We start from the raw sequence: 22,075 nt of genomic DNA, 5'->3' as shown, positions 1-22,075 counted from the left end.
GAGTCATTTGATTCACTGAGTCAGTTGACCAGAGAGTGCAAAAAAATTTACATTTTCACTCAAACTTAATTTGTTTCTCTTTTCATGTAAATCCCACTGCTAAGATGAATGATTCTAAAAAAATGACAGGAAGCATGTTTTAATAGTGTGATTTGGCCATCTGAACATGCTACCCAAATAAAACTATGCAGGAACCATGTTTTAATAGTGTGATTTGGCCATCTGAACATGCTACCCAAATAAATCCCAGCAGGAAGCATGTTTTAATAGTGTGATTTGGCCATCTGAACATGCTACCCAAATAAAACTATGCAGGAACCATGTTTTAATAGTGTGATTTGGCCATCTGAACATGCTACCTAAATAAATCCCAGCAGGAAGCATGTTCTTAACGTCCTAGCGAAATAACTCAAAGTTTTTAAGTGTGATTTGGCCATCTGAACGTCCTACCTATACGACCGAGCCATTAACTACGTAAGGTAGCATATTCTGATAAGGTAGCACGGATTGATAGATAAGACCATAAATTTACGCTACGGTAGGATGTTTTGACAAGGTAGGACGTTTTGTCAGAACACAGGCATTGGCTGGTCATCCAGAGCGATAAAATGAGTCAGAGCCTCTGACTCATTCCCAACGCTTGAGCTCTCAGCGAAGGCGGTCGCACTTTCTCCTCTCCTCCTCACCCTTATCTTCCCTGCTTCGCCTCTATGTCCTTGTCTTGTCTTGTGTGAATTTACTTTCCCTGGAACAGTCTCTCACTGTCGTTCTCTAAACCTAAAAGAGAATTATGGATTTGATCAACTGGTCTCTGAGTGCTATTGACACCCTTTTCTCAACGAGAAGTCGGGGCTCGGGAGAGCCTGAGTGCCCTGGAGGGACTTTCCCTGCCGGTTACACGATGGACGGGTGGCAGAACTGGAGGACCGTGTGCCTGGCGGGACTGTCGATCGAGGACGCTGAAGATATCTACCTATTCGGAACCATGATAACAGGGTTCATGCTGATCGGCGTTGGCTTAGCCCTGGTTTATCAGAGAAATAAGAAAGCGGAACCGGCTGTTCAAACCCCCACAAGGCTGCCCGCTGGATTCGAAGCGACGGGACGAGGTGCGACCTCTCACAACGAACGTAATATGGTCAACACCTTGGAGACGCTTACAGCTGCTGTGAAGGCTCAAAACAACACCATTGAGCGTATGAGGGGAAACATCAGAGAGAGGCCTGCTCAAAATGAGACCCTTGAGCGACAGTTGGAAAACATCGCGGAACGGATCACTGCAGTTGTGAGGTCTCAGAATCAAAAGACTGACAACACCACGGAACAGAAGTTTGATACCATCATGGGGAGGCTCGCAGCTCTTCAACGGGAGATCGAGAGACCAGCCTCGGAGTGCTAGAATTCGAGCTGCTCACAAAGGAGAAATCAACAATATTCAACATTTGGACACCACGGCTCCAGCTGCAGGCCCAAGGCTGGAGCCCACCAAAACAACTCCCTGATAACGACTGTGTGATGACTATTCTTCCCGCCCCATGAAGGACACCTGGATTGGCTGGAGGACTGTTTACTTAGCCTGATAGGCCGAAGGACACTGTCTCAGCTAAACTATGGACACGCACACACACACACTTACACTGATAAGCACTCACTCATCCCCCTCCCTTTCCAACGCCTTCGATGCTTGTGCCCTACCGGGGATGATAGCAGTCAACTGGACCAGCACAGATGCTGCAGGACCGGATGCGCTGTCTACGCCGGCTCTCTCTTACCCTTTACCCGCCCTGTTGCTTGTCTCGTGTTTCTATGGTGTATTGATAGTCATGTGCTTTTGTGCTGAGGTGTTTTTTCTTTTATCAAACTGTTCTCCCACTAGGAGCTCAGTCTGAGTGGAGTTTTTTTTCTCCTCCTCTTACCTCATGTAGTGTATTTTCGTTGTTTTTTTCCTATCAGCCTACCTTCTGACATGTCTGCCCAATGTGATGTTTGTGTAAAGTTGGTCAGAAGGTTCCTTTGTGAGTGCGCATGCGCCATTAGCGTGCTGCCTGCTGTAACCCCTAATTTCCCTCGGGATGAATAAAGTATTCTGATTCTGATTCTGTTATTTAAACTGCCCGTGGATTTTCTCTTGACATTTTTCATCGTTTTTCCAAAACCTGAGTTAAAGTTGGCTGTTCCGTTCCACACTGCTGACATTTTGCTTAGCCTAGCTACAGCAGCCTCCAGTTTCTCTTTTTTATCTGGAGCTGCCAGTCTCACTCGCCTAACCATGTGCCTGTTTAGCGCGAGGTGTCCCCCTAGTGGCCAATCTAAAAAACTACAACAGAAATGACATGCCACCCTCTGATTAATGAAATAAGTTAGTATCGGTTCATGGTATCGGTTAACTTTTACGAGTATGAGTACACACACATTTTACAGTATCGGCCCCAATACCCGATGCCAGTATCGGTATCGGTGCATCCCTACCGAAAGGTTTTTAAGCATATCTGAGACCAGAAGTTTTGGTCTAAGTTAACTGATAAATCCTCTTCCCATTTTGCAATAGGAAGTGATATTGACTCATCTGTTTTAGAAAGCATTCTGTATATTTTGGAAAGTAATTTGGGGGTTTTAAGAGTAAGAAATTGAACCACACTTGGTGGTGTTTGTAGTTCAACTTGACCTGGTTTAAATTTCTTTTTTCCTATGGATTTAATTTGTTGATATTCTAAAAATCTTTTCTTGTTGATCCCATATTGTGTAACTAGTCTGTCAAATGAAATAAATTCTGTTCCTTCTAATATATGTTCTAAATATTTGATTCCTTTACCACTCCAATCTGAAAGGTTTATCATATTATTGTTTTGTAATATGTCAGGGTTGTTCCAGATAGGTGTACGTTTGCATGGGATTAGTGAAGACTCCGTCAATTTTAGAAACTCCCACCATGCTGTCAGAGAAGAGCTGATGTTGATGCTTTTGAAGCATTCATGTCGTTGGATGTTTGAGCTGATAAATGGTAGATCTGAAATCTCTAGATTATTGCAAAGTGCTTGTTCTACATCTAACCAAGGTTAATCTAAGAGGGTATGTTTTAGCCATCCTGAGATAAATTGAAGCCTGTTGACTAAGAAGTAGTGCTGAAAGTTAGACAGCTCTAATCCTCCTTTAATCTTGGTCTTTTATAGTGTTTTTAAGCTTATACGTGGGGGTTTATTTTTCCAAAGGAATTTGGACATCTATCAATCTAGACATCTGAACCAATTTTGTGGCGGTTTAGTTGGGATCACTGAGAATAAATTTATTTTTGGTAAGACCATCATTTTTATAGCAGAATCCCTTCTCATGAGTGATATGGGTAGACAGTTCCATGTAGCCAGATCACCTTCTACTTACTTTAAAAGTGGGATATGGTTTAATTTAGTCAGATCTGCAAGCTTGGGAGAAACATTAATACCTAAATATTTTATATTTCCTGATAGCAGTGGTGTAGAAGAAGAATTATGGAAGGAGCAATTAATCGGAAGGACTGTAGATTTTGACCAGTTAATTGAGTAATCTGATATTCTTGCAAAAGAGTTTATAAATTCAATCACCCCAGAGATATTGGTTTGTGAGGTTTGGAGAAAAAGTAACACATCATTCGTAGGGATGGGTATCGTTTAGGTTTTATCCGATACCGGTGCCAAATCGGTACTTTTGAAACGGTGCCGGTGCTCAAACGGTGCTCAAACCGGTGCTTAAAGAATGGAGAACACAAAATTGGTCCAAAAACCTCTCATGTTCAGCTGGTTTTTTGTAAAAAGATAACAATGTTAGCCTTTTCTGCAGCTATGGGGCATATATGGTATCACTCTTGGCTGGAAGCAGTGCTTAAACAACGGAAAAAACACAAACTTTGTCCAAAAACCTCTCATGTTCAGCTGTTTTCCACTTTTTCTTTGGTCATTTTAGCCTTTTGGGCCAGGGTGAAGGGAGCATCTGCCATCAAACAAGAAGACAGCCGCATGTAACTATGATGATGTTTGCTAGTTCACCTTACATGCATTAATGTAATAACGTGGTTAGCCTACTCAATGTAAATTACACACGAACAACATTAAGCTACTCACGCAGAGAAGAACGGCTGCTGCTGCCATCATCATCCGTCATCATTTCTGCTACACTGGCAGGGCTAGGGGCCAGGACTCCATTCTTCGTGTTTTTGGGGGATGTTGCTCCGGGTCCGATAACAGGCAACCCACCCGCAGTAGATGTGCACGGTGTGAGGTCTCGCAGCAAGCTATCAAATACGACGCATTTCTCGGCTTTAAAAAAAAAAAACCGCTATGCGTCGCCAGGTGTTTCATCAGATTTGAGGTGTTACCTCCTTTGACAGTATCACAGTATCAGCTTAAAGCACTTGTTGCAGGCTGCTGAGTTTGCATATTTTGCTGTGAAGTACAGCCAGACTTTTGACCGCTTCGTCTTGGGCATTTTTAATCTGTAGCTCTGCTCTAAGAACGTACGTACCTGGACCCGCCTACTATCCTCGGAAACGTAAAATGATTGGCTAGAATCTAAAGTGTATCACAGCTCAGGAAAAAAAAAAGCACCGAAATGTGCGCTGCTTTTCGGTCTGGTTACTACCGTTTATGTCAGAACCGGTGCCATCATGGCACCGGACACCGGTACCCATCCCTAATCATTCGCATAAAGGCTGATTTTATGTTCCACGTTCTTGCATTTTATGCCCTTAATTACTGAATTCTGTCTAATTGCTACTGCTAGTGGTTCAATAAAAATTGCAAACAGTGAAGGGGAGAGTGGGCATCGCTGCCTGGTGCCCCTCAGGAGACAGAAACTGGAGGATGTTTGGTCATTTGTTCTGACACAAGCTGTTGGGGAATTATATAATATTTTTAACCAGTTAATGAAAGAGGATCCAAAACCAAATTTGTGTAAAGTTGCAAATAGAAATTTCCAGTTAACTCTGTCAAATGCTTTTTCTGCATCTAAAGAAAATATTGTAGTTTCAAGGTTTTTACTGTATGAGTAATCTATCAAATTAAGTATTTGTTGATGAGTGCCTACCTTTTATGAAACCAGTTTGGTCAGGATGAATTAAGAGGGGGTTTATTTTCTCTAGTCTCTTTGAGAGAGCTTTGCAGATTATTTTAAGGTCTGCATTTATAAGGGATATTGGACGATAGCTTGAGGGATATACAGGGTTTTTCCTTGGTTTTAGCAGGAAATTAATGTTTTCAGAATTCATATTTGATCGAAGTCTGCCCTTTTCGTATGGAACGCCAGGACTGCCATAATGAATTAATTAAATACACCATTAAATAATTAATTAAATGTGTCAATAATTAATTAATTAAATGTGTCAATAATTAATTAAAATGTGAATTACATAAATAATTAATTAAATGTGTCAATAATTAATTAATTACATGTGTCATAACTATTTATTTAATTAATTAATTCCAATTTTAATTAATTATTGACACATTTAACTAATGATTTAATGGTGTATTTAATTAATTCATTATGGCAGTCCTGGCGTTCCATATTTTCCTTGATTTCACACAACGTTCTGTAAAAAACTGGTGCTAGAATCGTCCAGAAATCGTCCAAAAAAAAAAAGTGATGTTAGTACTTTCAGCGTTAACTTTGTTTTAAAGTCTTTAAAATATACACCATTCAATAGTTGACCTTAATCTTACAGAGAATGTGATGATTTTATGGATAATTAAAGTCAGTCATGTTGTTTATTTTTATTATGGTACTTATCATTTGGGATATGTATTACTGTGTGCATACTTTATAAGAACAGATGAGATAAGGAGAGAGGAGATTAAAAAAATCTCTACCTTGCTGGTTTTATCAACGATGAAATGCTCAAGTATCTATGTAGCACCTACGTAATCTAATTCCACAACACAATGTGATGGGGGAAATCAGCTGTGTTTTGATGCCAATTTTATTTCGAATCTGGCGCGAACCGGCGAGCCAGTTCCTGAATCAGTCACATGGTACGGGCTGCCCGCGAGGCCTTGAACGTCACTGCATACGTAATCAAAGAAAGCCTCGATACGCGCTTTACAAAAACTCCCCCAAGATTAGCCGACACACGCTTCGAAGCTTTGACACACAGGACACATCACTACCAGTTGGTGGCGGTAATGAGTCGTTATTGCCAACCGCCGACAAACCACAAAGAAGAAGACGAAGTACTGCGCGTGCACACAGCGGAAAGTAGACTTACCGAGTAATGATTATAGCCACAGTCATCATACTTGTTATCTACGACGGAGACTTTTGTGGTGTGACAAATATAGTGTGACTGTGCTGAGCTTTCTTACTGCTGCCCTTCTGGTCTCCGGAAGATCGCGTTTATGTTTCTCATGCGTGATTGGAAAGATATAGGCTCTCGTAGCTCGGACAGCTTGGTCTCTCTCCTAGTCCAACTACAAAGCCGGCCTCCTCCGCTGGGGGATCTTTAGTTCGGGTTATTCTGAGAGGAGATCCAGAGTGAGTACATTATAATTATATAGCTTACTAAATCAATAACTGTCTACAGGGTTTCTTTCTCTTAGCTAATTTTGTTTACGGCTGTACGTTCCGTTCAGCCCCTGTCATTTTGTCTGCTTGGAGCTTCCAGCAGGACCTTATTTTTTTTTAATCATTTGTGTTCAGCTATTTGTTTTCCTTCAAATGAAGATGTTGTACTGAGTATTATGATTTGATGAGGTGGATAGAATACAACAGATTCCACAATTAATAACAGAATTATGGGCTCAAAATGTGGTCATAAATATTTTGTACTTGTAAAAAAGATTTGTATGTGTAAAAAAAGATTTGTATGTGCGTAAAAAAGATTTGTATGTGCGTAAAAAAGATTTGTATGTGTAAAAAAAGATTTGTGTGTGGACTTAGAAAAAAAAAAACCCTGCAAGTTACAAGTACGGATTTTGACCCTATTTTTCTTCCTTTCATCTGATTGGTCAATGTCATGTCAATCACAAATGTAACAATCCAATCAGAGAACAGATGGGTTTGGCTGTCAGAGGGGCACTTTTTTTGAACTGCAGGTCTTTGAAGGGAATAAATGCCCTTTTACATGCCAACCCAGCGTTTTCCTTCATCACCACGAAGGAAAACAGTCTGTGGTCGTCCGAGTTTGGTGATTTTTGTGTCACAGGACTACATGTTTAATGCAGGGACTTCCACAGCCTTTCCAACAGCGCTGCGGACCGCGGGGTGGGGGCGGGCAGTGTTTTGGAAATGACAGTCTTCATTACAAAGCTTTCTTCGTTATGAATTAGCATACATGTTTTTATTGAACATTTGAAGAAGCAGCAAAAAAAACAAACTCTTGTAGAGGACATAAAGTCAGAGATAGAAAAGACAAGGAGCAGGTGCATCTAGTACAGGTAGAGCTGCTGCAAAAACCCACAGAGCCCAGCAGCCAGCGTAACAAATTCTGGATCCTTTGCTTTTAGTTAGCAGTTAGCATTAGCAGCACATCCTGTGTCCGATGTGAAAGGACTTTTATGCTGCGCACTGTGACTCACAGCAATGGTCCTGGGTCGGCCCTGACTTTGTGTTAAACTAATCCTAAAGTAATAATGGTATTTCTAACCACTGATATACCACAACTTTATCCTTTCAACAGCTACTGAAAGTTAGGGGACCTAGCTGCTATCGGATATTTATATAGCGATCCTCCAGCTTCAAACTGTATCACCCTTCAAGGACCTGCAGTTCATAAAAGCGCCCCTCCAACAGCCAAACCCATCTGTTCTCTGATTGGATTGTTACATTTGTGATTGACATGACATTGACCAATCAGATGAAAGAAAGAAAAATAGGGTCAAAATCCGTACTTGTAACTTGCAGGGGTTTTTTTTCTAAGTCCACACACACATCTTTTTTACGCACACACACACACACATCTTTTTTACGCACACACACATCTTTTTTACGCACACACACATCTTTTTTACAAGTACAAAATATTTATGACCACATTTTGAGCCCATACAGAATCACCACCAGTAATGTCTTTTAAGATGGCGCTGATCTAACGGCAGGTGTTCCAGATCTACTGGCGTTTAGATCAACTGGCGTTGGTCGAACAGTTGTGTGACACTCTTGCGTTTCAGGAGCTGCTACCGACAAACCAGCAAAAAAACGCCAAATGTGTCACCTGTGACACTTGTGAGGTTATCTCAAAAACACTCCGTCAGTCTTGATGCTGTTGAACAACAAAATGTTTAAAAATGTGGCGAGTTTACCTGGTGATATCCTCATGCGCGACGCGATCGCGAAAACAGCAAACAAGTAATACCACGCCGATGTTGTTCACGGGACAGCAAGAGTAAACGATCGGGAGACTCTTGTCGTTGTTATCGTTCCCCTCGCACGTTTTATTTCTCCGGTCTCAGCGTTTTTGCTCCACAACTACAGCGAGCAGTTTACTTTATGCACTAACATGGAGTCGAGTCAACCAGCGCCACCTCTGGCCAAGTGCCACAGCCTACAGCCAGATCAACTTGTGACACACATCTGCACCACGTCTGAATTCGTTTCATGCACAACACATTTGTACCCTTCAATTGTGTCTGTTTGTGCGTCATGCAAATAAACCTTTGAAAAGAATGAAATGATATCATATATTCCTTATTGGCCTACATTTGTACAAAATTCCAAATTATATACACAAAGTCATAGAAATCACCACTCCAATTGGTCATCATGATTTTAATATTCTCTTTTCCCATAACAATGAAATACACCTTGGACAAATATGACACATCAATATTTCATTAGTGTTGTCGCATCACATCCTGTAAGCAGAGTCTGCCTGTGTCTTTTCCCTGGAAATTAATATTTCCAGCCAATATAGGCAATCCATCAACATGACTTGGGAGTTGGTAGTTATATACAGTCTGTATAAGTGTGGTTAATCTAATGAACATTTGTAAGGAGACGGCAGTTACTGTGAATTCACAGCAGTTACACAGTGATTAGTAATAAACAGAGCCAGTGAGAGTGAGTGGATTTAAGAAAGTCAGTGACTCAGGTGTGTCGCTTGGTTTGTCATCTGTTTGTGAGACTGGAGGAGACGTAGAATCTTTTGTTTTAAATCTTAGTTAGGAAGATTCCTGTTTGAAAACAAGCACTTTTTGTGAGAAATGCAAGAAGTACATCTGCAGAAAGCACACAGTTACATTCTGTCCATCATGTGGACAAAATTGAAAATGTTGAGCATTGAAAAACTGAGAACGTTGGGCAAGTTCAAAAGAAATGTGTTTGTAAGAATGAAAAACCAAATTGTACCTAAAATAGTTATGGAAAGTCTAACAGTTGTATGTCTGTGTTCTACATGTTTATCTGATGGGAAGTAAAGTTGCTATTGTTTTATTGCAGTTTTTTGACAATTCTGAGTGGATTTACACAGTACGGGTCAAAATTCAATTTTATTTATATAGCGCCAAATCACACCAAAAGTCGCCTCAAGGCGCTTCATAGATACAGAGAAAAACCCAACAATCATATGACCCCCTATGAGCAAGCATTTTGGCAACAGTGGGAAGGAAAAACTCCCTTTTAACAGGAAGAAACCTCCGGCAGAACCAGGCTCAGGGAGGGGCGGCCATCTGCTGAGACCGGTTGGGGTGAGAGAAGGAAGACAGGATAAAGACATGCTGTGGAAGAGAGACAGAGATTAATAATAGATATGATTCAATGCAGAGAGGTCTGTTAATACATAGTGAGTGAGAAAGGTGACTGGAAAGGAAAAACTCAATGCATCATGGGAATCCCCCGGCAGCCTACATCTATTGCAGCATAACTAAGGGAGGATTCAGGGTCACCTGGTCCAGCCCTAACTATATGCTTTAGCGAAAAGGAAAGTTTTAAGCCTAATCTTAAAAGTAGAGATAGTGTCTGTCTCCTGAATCCAAACTGGAAGCTGGTTCCACAGAAGAGGGGCCTGAAAACTGAAGGCTCTCCCTCCCATTCTACTTTTAAATACTCTAGGAACAACAAGTAGGCCTGCAGAGCGAGAGCGAAGTGCTCTAATAGGGTGATATGGTACTACAAGGTCATTAAGATAAGATGGGGCCTGATTATTTAAGACCTGGTATGTGAGGAGCAGGATTTTGAATTCAATTCTGGATTTAAGAGGAAGCCAATGAAGGGAAGCCAAAACAGGAGAAATATGCTCTCTCTTTCTAGTCCCTGTCAGTACTCTTGCTGCAGCATTTTGGATTAGCTGAAGGCTTTTCAGTGAGTTTTTTGGACATCCTGATAATAATGAATTACAGTAGTCCAGCCTGGAAGTAATAAATGCATGAACTAGTTTTTCAGCGTCACTCTGAGACAGGATATTTCTAATTTTAGAGATGTTGCGCAAATGGAAGAACGCAGTCTTACATATTTGTTTAATATGTGCATTGAAGGACATGTCCTGGTCAAAAATGACTCCAAGGTTCCTCACAGCGTTGTTGGAGGCCAAGGTAATGCCATCCAGGGTAAGAATCTGGTTCGATACCATATTTCTAAGATTTTCAGGGCCGAGTACAATAACCTCAGTTTTATCTGAATTAAGAAGCAGAAAGTTAGCGGCCATCCAGGTCTTTGTCTTTAAGACATTCCTGCAGTTTAACTAATTGGTGTGTGTTATCTGGCTTCATGGATAGATAGAGCTGGGTGTCATCTGCATAGCAGTGAAAATGTATGCTATGTCTTCTAATGATACTGCCTAAGGGAAGCATGTATAATGTAAACAGAATTGGTCCTAGCACTGAACCCTGTGGAACTCCATAATTAACCTCAGTGTGTGAAGAGGACTCTCCATTTACATGCACAAATTGGAGTCTATTAGATAGATATGATACAAACCACTGCAGTGCAGTACCTGTAATACCTACAGCATGTTCTAATCGCTCTAATAGGATATTATGGTCAATAGTATCGAATGCTGCGCTAAGGTCTAGCAGGACAAGCACAGAGATGAGTCCACTGTCAGAGGCCATAAGAAAATCATTTGTAACCTTCACTAAAGCTGTTTCTGTGCTGTGATGAGCTCTGAAACCTGACTGAAACTCTTCAAATAAACCATTCCTCTGCAGATGATCTGTTAGCTGTTTGACAACTACTCTTTCAAGGATTTTTGATATGAAAGGAAGGTTGGAGATTGGCCTGTAATTAGCTAAGACTGCTGGGTCTAGAGATGGCTTTTTGAGTAAAGGTTTAACTACAGCCAGCTTGAAGGCCTGTGGTACATAGCCGATTATTAGAGATAGGTTGATCATATTTAAGATCGAAGAATTAATTAATGGCAGGACTTCTTTGAGCAGTTTTGTAGGAATGGGGTCTAAAAGACCCGTTGATGGTTTGGAGGAAGTAATTATTGAAGTTAACTCAGAAAGATCAAATGGAGAAGAAGAGTCTAACTTAACATCAATGGTACTAAGAGCAGCTGTAGATAATATTACATCTGTGGGATGATTATTGGTAATTTTTTCTCTAATGATAAAACTTTTATTTGTGAAGTAGTTCATGAAGTCATTACTAGTTAACGTTAAAGGGGTGGTTGGCTCAAAAGAGCTCTGGCTTTTTGTCAGCCTGTCTACAGTGCTGAAGAGAAACCTGGGGTTGTTCTTATTTTCTTCAGTCAGTGATGAATAGTGTTACGTCCCCCCCAAAGGGGTCTAGGCATGCGAGTGAGGGGACCAGTAACAAATGAGTCCAGAACAGAATGAAAGGAAAACAGACAGGTGTTCTTAGTAAATAACATAGTCTTTATTGTAGATAATCATAACATAAGGAGCCGGCAACGCCGTATTACCAATAACTAGTGATGGGCAGATGAAGCCCCATGAAGCACTGAAGCTTTTCATCCAATTGGTTCACCCCAACGCGAAGCTTCATGAAGCTTCATTTGCTCTAGCAGGACACCTACTGGACGTAAAAATAATAGCTGGCATGAATTTGAAGAGTGTGGCATTTTGCACACAGCCTGTAAATGTCAACAACAAAAGGAGTGTGTAAAACATGTATATTGTAGTGATGGCAGTATACTGTGTATATTTATAGTGGCAGTATGGGAAATGATTATTTGGAAATGCTTGAAATGGAAATGATCATTTACTGTGAGGTGAGGTGTGGTTGGGGTGTGGACAGTGGTTGTGCTTTTGTAACGTTGAGGTATGGACAGCTACACACTGAGGCTTTGAGCCTCAGTCCTGCCTGTTCACATTTTATTCTGTAAAAACTAAATTTTCACTGCTTTTATGACCTTTTTAGTGGGGAGAACATAGCTAGGATTTAATGATTTAACAAATCTTTTGAATCCTTTGTCCTCCACAATGCTAAATGGCTGGGAGTCCTCAATCACCATGCTGACCAGGTCTTCATCTATTTGAGATTGTTCTCCTGAGGAAAGACAATAAAGATAAAGCACAAATATAAATATCACATACGTAACTTATAACAGTTGTATAATATTGTTATATCATTTAGTAACATTACTGCATGCTATATTATCATGGCATTTGATGGCTCACCTGGTCTTGCTCCACAATCGGTGTCCCCCTTATTCTCATGCAAAGCTCTGTAGTGCCTAAGCATGGATGAGGTGTTGTTGTTATATCCCAGCTCCCTGGCACATAGAAAACACTTCACCTTGTACAAAAGTCAAGACAGCTCAACATAAATTGTATTGCACCATCAGTATCATGAAAATACATCTTCTGTAGAAATTTACATACCTTGTTGGGAGGAATAAGATCAAAATGTTCCCACACAGGGGAGGACATCCTCCTCTTCTTAGCTGGCTCTATTCTCTCCTGACTTTCTCTCCTCACTCTCATAAACCTCCAAACGGTCTCCAAACTCTCACTAACCGCAACTCTCCATCAAACACCCACATTTTTGAATGAAGTCTGAGGGGTTTATATCGCTGTCATATCTCGCGGCAAAGTTCGAACCACTTCATGAACCAGTCACGTGGTACAGCCGGGCAGCGAGGCTTCGGACGTCATCATTTTCAGCTCCTCCCATAAATGAAGCAAGCCTCGATACGCGCTTCGCGGAAACGCCCCCTCCATTACTCGACACACGCTCCGAAGCCTCGATACAGAACGTCCCATCACTACCAATAACATGCCGAAAAAAGGTGGCAACAACAAAGAACACAACAACCAAACAAAAACTCCACACCACGAGGAGGCACTTCCAGGGGCCCACAAGCTCACCCTGTCACTAACAGTAGCTGGCTTTACTGCTGCCAAGGCCCACAAGCCCACACTACTCACGTAAAGCAGCTATACTGCTTCCACAACTCCACACTTCAGGCAGGCTACCTACACACCAAGCAGAGACACCCCACACCCTGCTCACAGCTCATCCCCAGCTTATATGACCTCAGAGAGGTGATTGCTGACTGGGCCCAGGTGGTAAGTGAGTCCAATGAGCAGCAGCTGTGTCCTGGGGAGAGAGAGAGAGCAAGAGAGAGACAGAGGGGTGGAGCAAAAGAGGAGGAGGTGGAGAAAAACACCACGCCCACACAAGGGCAGTATCAGGAGGCCCAGCTAGGGCCATAACAAATAGTAAGATGTTCTGGCTTTGCGGAGGGCTTTCTTATAAAGCAGCAAACTATTTCTCCAGGCTAAATGATGATCTTCTAGATTTGTGACACACCATTTCCTCTCCAGATTACGAGTCATCTGCTTTAGGGTACGTGTTTGAGAATTATACCACGGAGTCAGGTACTTCTGATTAGAGACCTTAGTTTTCACAGGAGCTACAGTATCCAGAGTCGTACGTAGTGAGGAGGTGAAATTATTAACAAGATAATCGACCTCTGTTGGGGTAGCGTTCAGATAGCTGCTCTGCTCTGTGTTGGTACAGGGCATTGGAGATGATAACAGTGGGTGGATTATATTCTTAAACTTAGTTACAGCGCTTTCAGAAAGACATCTACTCTGATAAACGTCTACTCTCCACTGCTGTGTAATCAATTATTGTAAATGTAAATGTTATCAGGAAATGATCAGACAGGAGAGGGTTTTCAGGAAACACGGTTAAATGTTCAGGTTCTATGCCATATGTTAAAACAAGATCTAGAGTGTGATTAAAGTGGTGGGTGGGTTCTTTTACATTTTGAGAGAAACCAATTGAGTCTAATAACAGATTAAATGCCATGTTGAGGCTGTCATTTTTAGCATCTACATGGATGTTAAAATCACCCACAATAATTATTTTATCTGAGCTCAGAACTAAATTAGATATAAAGTCTGAGAAATCAGACCGAAACTCTGTGTAAGGCCCAGGTGGACGATAGATGATAACAAGTAAGACTGGTTTCTGAGTTTTACAGCTGGGGTGGACAATGTTAAGCATCAGGCTTTCAAATGAATTAAAAGTCTGTCTTGGTCTTTCATTAATTAATAGGCTGGTGTGGAAAAATTGCTGCCACACCGCCCCCTCGGCCTGTGCTTCGAGATTTCTGGTAGTTAGAATGACTCGAGGGTGTTGATTCATTTAAACTAACATAATCATCCTGCTGCAACCAGGTTTCTGTAAGGCAGAGTAAATCGATTTGTTGATCAATTATTAAGTCATGTACTAACAAAGACTTGGAGGAGAGAGACCTAATATTTAATAATCCACATTTCACTGTTTTACTCTTTGGTTCAGATGTGGATACTGTATTGTTCTTTCTTTGTAATTGTTTATGTTTAAGTTGTTTGTTTATAAATTTGTCCATATTTCTAGAAATGAGAGCTGCTCCATCCAAAGTGGGATGGATGCCGTCTCTCCTAACAAGACCAGGTTTCCTCCAGAAGGTTTGCCAATTATCTATGAAGCCCACATCGTTTCTGGGACACCACTCAGACAGCCAGCAATTTAAGGAGAACATGCGGCTAAACATGTCACTCCTGGTCTGATTGGGGAGGGGACCAGAGAAAACTACAGAGTCCGACATTGTTTTGGCAAAGTTGCACACCGATTCAATATTGATTTTAGTGACCTCCGATTGGCGTAACCGGGTGTCATTACTGCCGACGTGAATTATGATTTTACTGAATTTACGTTTACCCTTAGCCAGCAGTTTTAAATTTCCTTCATTGTCGCCTGCTCTGGCCCCTGGAAGACAATTGACTATGGTTGCCAGTGTCTCTAGCTTCACATGTCTGAGAACAGAATCGCCAACTACCAGAGTTTGACCCCCGGCGGGTGTGTCGCCGAGTGGGGAAAAACGATTAAACACATGAACGGGTTGGTGGTGTACCTGGGACTTCTGTTTAGGACTATGCTTCCTCCTCACCGTGACCCAGCCGCCCTCTTTCCCCCAGCTGCTTGGGATCTGCCGGGGAACAGCTAGCGGGGCCTACGCTATCTTCGGCTGCACCAGCTACAGGGGCCTGGCTAGCTACGGGTGAATGAAGGGTGCGAAGCCGAGTCTCCAATTCAGTAATCCTGGCCTCCAGAGCTGCAAATATGCTACATTTATTACAGATATCATTACTGCTAAAGGAGGCCGAGGAGTAACTAAACATCTGACACAATGAGCAAGAAAGTGCAGGAGGGACAGGTGAAGTAGCCATGGTGCTAATGAGTCAGCTACGAGCTAAGCTAAGCTAGCGAGACAGTACAGAGACAGTGAGTGAATACTTTGGCTATAAATTAGGTAGTGAGTACACAGAAAGTGTGCTTCGGATGAAGCACGTGAAGATTATACTATGAAAGAAGAATGTATTTAAAAGTTGTTAATTAAATTGCTAGGCAAATAAGCTACTCAGAAACACCACTGTGTTTGAGCAGGAACAGGAAGTGATACTCTACCGCAGAGCAAGCGAACACCAAGTGACCCGCAACAAAATCAATGTCATTTTTTTGTTCTTCAACATAATACAAGGGTTCATTTCCAAAACTTGCTTATGATCTTCAATTTGTAGCAGATCCACTATCACACAGCAGCTGGACCAGTTTCAAATGGAGGTCAGTCCACTACTGCCACCTGTGGCCAAGTGCCACAGCCTACTACTAGATTAACTTGTGACACATCTGCACCTGCTGCTATGATCACATTGAGTAGAGGCTGAGTGGCTGCACTAACCCCTGGTACATCCAAATCTACCCACAAACATGTTGAAAGATGCAATCCCAGCAATGTGGATTGTCAACACTAAAAACAATCAGTAAGCAAAGACAACAGGGATCACTTTTTTCTGTTTATTTAGCACCCACAACATTTGTAGTCTCCTTCTGCACAGGGGAAGTCCACACACACTGTGTGGTACCACTTTCCACAGAAGGTGCATTCAGTCTGCAAGATTGAATGAGATTGTCAGAGTCATTGTCTGACTGTTTATTACTGATCACCTGCTGTACATTCACAGTAACTGCCATCTCCTTACAAATGTTTATTAGATTAGCCACACTTATACAGACTGTATATAACAACCAACTCTAAAATGTTTGCTCGCAGAGAAAAGACGCAGACAGACTACGCTAACGACATGTGATGTTACAACAATAGTGAAATATTAGGGTCATTTCATTCATTTCAAAGGTTTATTTGCATGACGCACAAACAGACACAATTGAAGGGTACAAATTAGGGCTGCCACAAACGATTATTTTGATAGTCGACTAGTCACCGATTATTTTTGCGATTAGTCGACTAATCAGATCATGCATCCATTGGACGTAAAACGTACAGCTTATTGCACCAGCAGCATCTGCTCTTATATAACTATCATTAGCTTACAGCTTTAAGTGTTTAAGGTATGTGCTAACTAAAAATAAAGACAAGATGATAGTTTATTAAATTTGAATGAAATTTGCAGATTGTTTCAGTGAAGTTTAATAAACTCCTTGCTATCTAAAATATAACAGGACACCGGAGTAAATTCTCGAGCATCTCACACTTCTGATAATCAGCTGTCTGCTTGACGTTTATTCAGCTGTGTAAAAACTATAACTTTAATCTCAGCCAATCCGATTTACTCAGGAACAAATAAAATACTGAAAAAAGCCAAACAATAACATTTTTAAGTTCTCTAAGTGACTTGTATATCATGTTTAACCTGAGTAGCGAAAGACGGCGGTGGGTTTGAAAACGATTTGCCGGAAGTCCGGTGTTCTCATGGCTCTAGTTAGCCTAGCCCCCGGCTCGCTATCGAGCTAGTGGGTAACAGACGTCTCCGAAAACGTCGGAGCGCTTTTGAAAATATGTGGTGTCTTGATAAACTGAGCAGATATTTGAGGTTTACACAGCTACATTCTCGTCTGAAAATATGTTAAACGTCTATTTTGTGACCCAGAAAGAATAATAAGAGTAATATTAAAACGAACTAGGTGCCGCCATTGTTGGAAACTGAGCAGGGCCGCGCTATGAATTCTGGGACAGTTTCTTCTTCTTCGGCGTTTAACGGCAGCTGGCATCCTTGTACATGCAGTGCTGCCATCTTCTGTTTCAGTCCGTTATTACACTCTTAAATCCTACTACTTAGTCCTGCGTCTTTCAGGATCTTACAAAGCTTCAAACGACGCGTCGACTATTAAATTAGTCGTCGACGAGTTTGATAGTCGACGTAATCGTGACTAGTCGACCAATCGTGGCAGCCCTAGTACAAATGTGTTGTGCATGAAACGAATTCAGACGTGGTGCAGATGTGTGTCACAAGTTGATCTGGCTGTAGGCTGTGGCACTTGGCCAGAGGTGGCGCTGGTTGACTCGACTCCATGTTAGTGCATAAAGTAAACTGCTCGCTGTAGTTGTGGAGCAAAAACGCTGAAACCGGAGAAATAAACCGTACGAGGGGAACGATAACGACGACAAGAGTCTCCCGATCGTTTACTCTTGCTGTCCCGTAAACAACATCGGCGTGGTATTACTTGTTTGCTGTTTTCGCGATCGCGTCGCACATGAGGATATCACCAGGTAAACTCGCCACATTTTTAAACATTTTGTTGTTCAACAACATCAAGACATTTGGCTTTTTTTTTTTTTTTTTTTTTTTTTTTTTTTTTTTTTCTCTTTTGCTGGTTTGTCGGTAGCAGCTCCTGAAACGCAAGACTGTCACACATCTGTTCGACCAACGGCAGTTGATCTAAACGCCAGTAGATCTGGAACACAGGCTGTTGTAGCAGCTGTCTTCATAAGCGCCCCCCTCCCCCCCCCTTCTTTTTGTTCCTACTATCCAGTATTTATCCATCATAACTCTGTTTCTACACTCAGTGAGTGCATGTTGTTTGTTGTATATTTCCTGCTATGAAAACTTAGTTTTCCTCTGGGATTAATAAGGTTTTTCTGATTCTGATGTTTGTGATGTTAGTACGAGGCACAATAATGCTACACAATACAATGGTCTGCAGTAGTGCCTTATAATAATACAATAAATTTAACTGGCTTAAATATAAAAATCTTTTTGCTGTCACAGGCGACTGGCAGCAGGCGAAGAGTCTGCAGGAGGAGCATCTCAGCACCTGTAGTCAGAAACATTGGTTCTTCACTGAAGGTGACAAAGAAAAATCGCCAACATTATTCTACAGACATTAATTGGTTGTTATTTTAATAATAATAATAACATCTAATTCTGTACACAGTGACATTTTGCCTGTTTATCCCAAATGAGAGACAAATCACTGCTGAAGAAAAATGATGTTCTCAACCTGCTTACATTAAATCAATGGATGGATGAAATTAGCCGTTTTTAACCCTCCCGAAAATAAGCTTCTCAAGGATCAGTTTTTGGTCCTGTATTTTTTTTTAACCTTTACACACTCTACATGTTGTATAATAAAGTATCTATTAATATGTTCTAGTGTTGCACATGATACATTTTTCACAGCTGATACACAGTTGTGCTTTATTTCCTCTGATAATCTCTGATAGCGTATTTTGTAAATAGTATTACATCCTCTGCACACTTTGGCTGCTCTGAAAAAGAAGGCAACAAACCAGAGAAGTTTGACTCCCTGGAAGAACTTATAAGTACACCTACACTGAAGACTAATTCATGCTTCTTTTGACCTGAACAAGAAAAAGCCCTCTATAAAGTTATGAAATCTTAGTAAATGAGGAAAACAGGAACAGCTCTGTAGCCAGGCTGACTAAGCCACAGGTCTAATGGTTAGACACACCTTCTCATGATTTTTCTGTTTTATAATGACTTTTTACATTATAGATTCTAATTGAAACCATCAAAACTCCAAATGAACACATATGGAATTAGGAGACAAAAAAATGTTAAATAACTCAAAACATACTCAGATTTTAGATTCTTAAAAATGTTAGATTCTTTAAAATAGCCATCCCTTGTATTGATTACTATTTTTCACACTGTGTGTGTGTGTGTGTGTGTGTGTATAGATTAGGGCTGCCACGATTTGTCGACTAGTCACGATTACGTCGACTATCAAAATCGTCGACGACTGATTTAATAGTCGACGCGTCGTTTGAAGCTTTGTAAGATCACAAAAGACGCAGGAATAAGTAGCAGGATTTAAGAGTGTAATAACGGACTGAAACAGAAGATGGCAGCACTGCATGTACAAGGATGCCAGCTGCCGTTAAACCCCGAAGAAGAAGAAGAAGCAGCTGTGTCCCAGAATTCATAGCGCGGCCCAGCTTAGTTTCCAACAATGGCGGTAGCTAGTTAGTTTTAATATTACTTTTATTATTCTTTCTGGGTCACAAAATAAACGTTTAACATATTTTCAGGCGAGAATGTAGCTGTGTAAACCTCAAATATCTGCTCAGTTTATCAGGACACCACATATTTTCAAAAGCGCTCCGACGTTTTCGGAGACGTCTGTTACCCACTAGCTCGATAGCTAGCCGGGGGCTAGGTCACTAGCGCCGTTAGAACACCGGACTCCCGGCAAATTGTTTTCAAACCCACCGCCGTCTTTCGCTACTCAGGTTAAATATATATGAGTCACTTAGATAAATTAAAAATGTTGTTGTTTGGCTTTTTTTTTTTTTTTTTGTATTTTATTTGTTCCTGAGTAAATCGGATTGGCTGAGATTAAAGTTATAGTTTTTACACAGCTGAATGAACGTCAAGCAGACAGCTGATTATCAGAAGTGTGAGATGCTGGAGAATATACTCCGGTGTCCTGTTATATTTTAGATAGCAAGGAGTTTATTAAACTTTACCGAAACAATCTGCAAATTTCATTAAAACTGAATAAACTATCATCTTGTCTTTATTTTTAGTTAGCACCTTAAAAGCTTAAAGCTGTAAGCTAATGATAGTTATATAAGAGCAGATGCTGCTGGTGCAATAAGCTGTACGTTTTACGTCCAGTGGATGATGATCTGATTAGTCGACTAATCGCATAAATAATCGGTGACTAGTCGACTATCAAAATAATCGTTTGTGGCAGCCCTAGTATAGATATATGTATGTATATGTACACTAAATAGGTTTTGTGAAGTGCATGTCACTGTTTTAGTTCTTTGTCATCATAGGCAAAAGAAGGGGAAGTGTGCTGAAACCTCTCCAAATTTATGACCTCAACAAAAACCAACCAATGCCAGCAAGTACAGATGAATGAGTTGTGATCCCTGTGGAGAAGACTTTCATCACTATGAAGAAGGCCAGAAGACGCCAGCGCATTGACAGTGGAGACAGAAGCTTCATGTGCAATCAGTGTGGAAAGGCTTTTACTCATAATAGCAGCTTAAAACAACACCAGCTTCTCCACACTGGCATTAAACCATTCAGCTGTGATCAGTGTGGAAAGACTTTCACTGAGAATGGCAACTTAAAAAGACATCAGCTCGTCCACACTGGCATTAAACCATTCAGCTGCGAGCAGTGTGGACAGGCTTTCAAACAAAATAGCAAGTTAAAAAAACACCAGCTTCTCCACACTGGATTTAAACCATTTAGCTGTGATCAGTGTGGAAAGGCTTTTACTGAAAATGGCAACTTAAAACAACATCAGCTCGTCCACACTGGCATTAAACCATTCAGCTGCGATCAGTGTGGAAAGACTTTCACTCAGAATAGCAGCTTAAAAAAACATCAACTCATCCACACTGGCATTAAACCATTCAGCTGCGATCAGTGTGGAAAGACTTTCACTCAGAATAGCAGCTTAAAAAAACATCAACTCATCCACACTGGATTAAAACCATTTAGCTGTGATCAGTGTGGAAAGGCTTTTACTGAAAATGGCAACTTAAAACAACATCAGCTCGTCCACACTGGCATTAAACCATTCAGCTGCGATCAGTGTGGAAAGACTTTCACTCAGAGTGGCAGCTTAAAAAAACATCAACTCATCCACACTGGATTTAAACCATTCAGCTGCGATCAGTGTGGAAAGTTTTTTACTCATAGTAACTGTTTAAAAGAACATCAGCTCATCCATACTACAGATAAACCATTCACCTGTGATCTGTGTGGAAAGTCTTTTACTCATAGTAAAAGCTTAAAAGATCATCTTCTCATCCACACTGGAATTAAATCATTTGTCTGTGGTCAGTGTGGAAAGGCTTTTACTCATATTACAAATTTAAAACAACATCAGCTCATCCACACTGGAATTAAACCATTCAGCTGTGATCAGTGTGGAAAATCATTTACTCGGCGTAGAAACTTAAAAAAACATCATCTCCTCCACATTGGATTGAAACCATTCAGCTGTGATCAGTGTGGAAAATCTTTTAGCTGCATGAGTTCCTTGAAAGAACATCAGGCCATCCACACTGGCATTAAACCATTTGTCTGTTGTCAGTGTGGAAAGGGTTTTCGTCGCATGGATACTTTAAAAAATCATCAACTAATCCACACTGGAGTTAATTAATTTTTTATTGGTCAGTGCTGAAATGCGGCCAATTCTATGTAAACATTTAAAAAAATCAGATTGTTCACACTGCAATTGTAGCGTGTATTGAATTTGTGGAATTTCTTTCGTATTGTATTGTATATTGTAATATTTGATGTTTATTTCTATTTATGTTCTTTTAATTGTTTTTCTGCTTGATCTAATATTTGTCATTTCTAGTCTTTAGGTTCTGTTATCATGCCTCCCCTCTTTTTCACATTCTGTGTTTTGTCAGCAGTGGCAGTCC

The 22,075-nt window shown here is 40.9% G+C and overlaps 2 protein-coding genes across 3 annotated transcripts; both read left to right on the top strand.

Moving 5' to 3' along the window:
- Window positions 1-695: 695 nt before the first annotated feature.
- LOC146635839 (uncharacterized) lies at window positions 696-1,973 on the top strand. The gene has a single exon (XM_085349172.1). The coding sequence runs from the start codon at window positions 791-793 to the stop codon at window positions 1,397-1,399; it is 609 nt and encodes a 202-aa protein (XP_085205298.1). The 5' UTR covers window positions 696-790; the 3' UTR covers window positions 1,400-1,973.
- A 4,220-nt stretch (window positions 1,974-6,193) lies between these two features.
- LOC146635838 (uncharacterized) lies at window positions 6,194-21,807 on the top strand. Of its 2 annotated transcripts, XM_085349169.1 has the most exons (3): window positions 6,194-6,498; window positions 18,429-18,506; window positions 20,465-21,807. In XM_085349169.1, the coding sequence occupies exon 3, from the start codon at window positions 20,584-20,586 to the stop codon at window positions 21,805-21,807; it is 1,224 nt and encodes a 407-aa protein (XP_085205295.1). In that variant the 5' UTR covers window positions 6,194-6,498; window positions 18,429-18,506; window positions 20,465-20,583. The 2 variants fall into 2 exon arrangements, with proteins under 2 accessions (XP_085205295.1, XP_085205296.1); XM_085349170.1 differs by lacking the exons at window positions 6,194-6,498; window positions 18,429-18,506 and having other exon boundaries at window positions 20,563-20,770; window positions 20,855-21,807.
- Window positions 21,808-22,075: the final 268 nt, after the last annotated feature.

This window comes from Diplotaxodon limnothrissa, linkage group LG3 (genome assembly GCF_057381915.1).
Source record: "Diplotaxodon limnothrissa isolate DT_005_m linkage group LG3, D_limnothrissa_male_GT1.1, whole genome shotgun sequence".
Taxonomy (NCBI): Eukaryota; Metazoa; Chordata; class Actinopteri; order Cichliformes; family Cichlidae; genus Diplotaxodon; species Diplotaxodon limnothrissa.
This window is presented reverse-complemented; position numbering and strand designations above follow the sequence as displayed.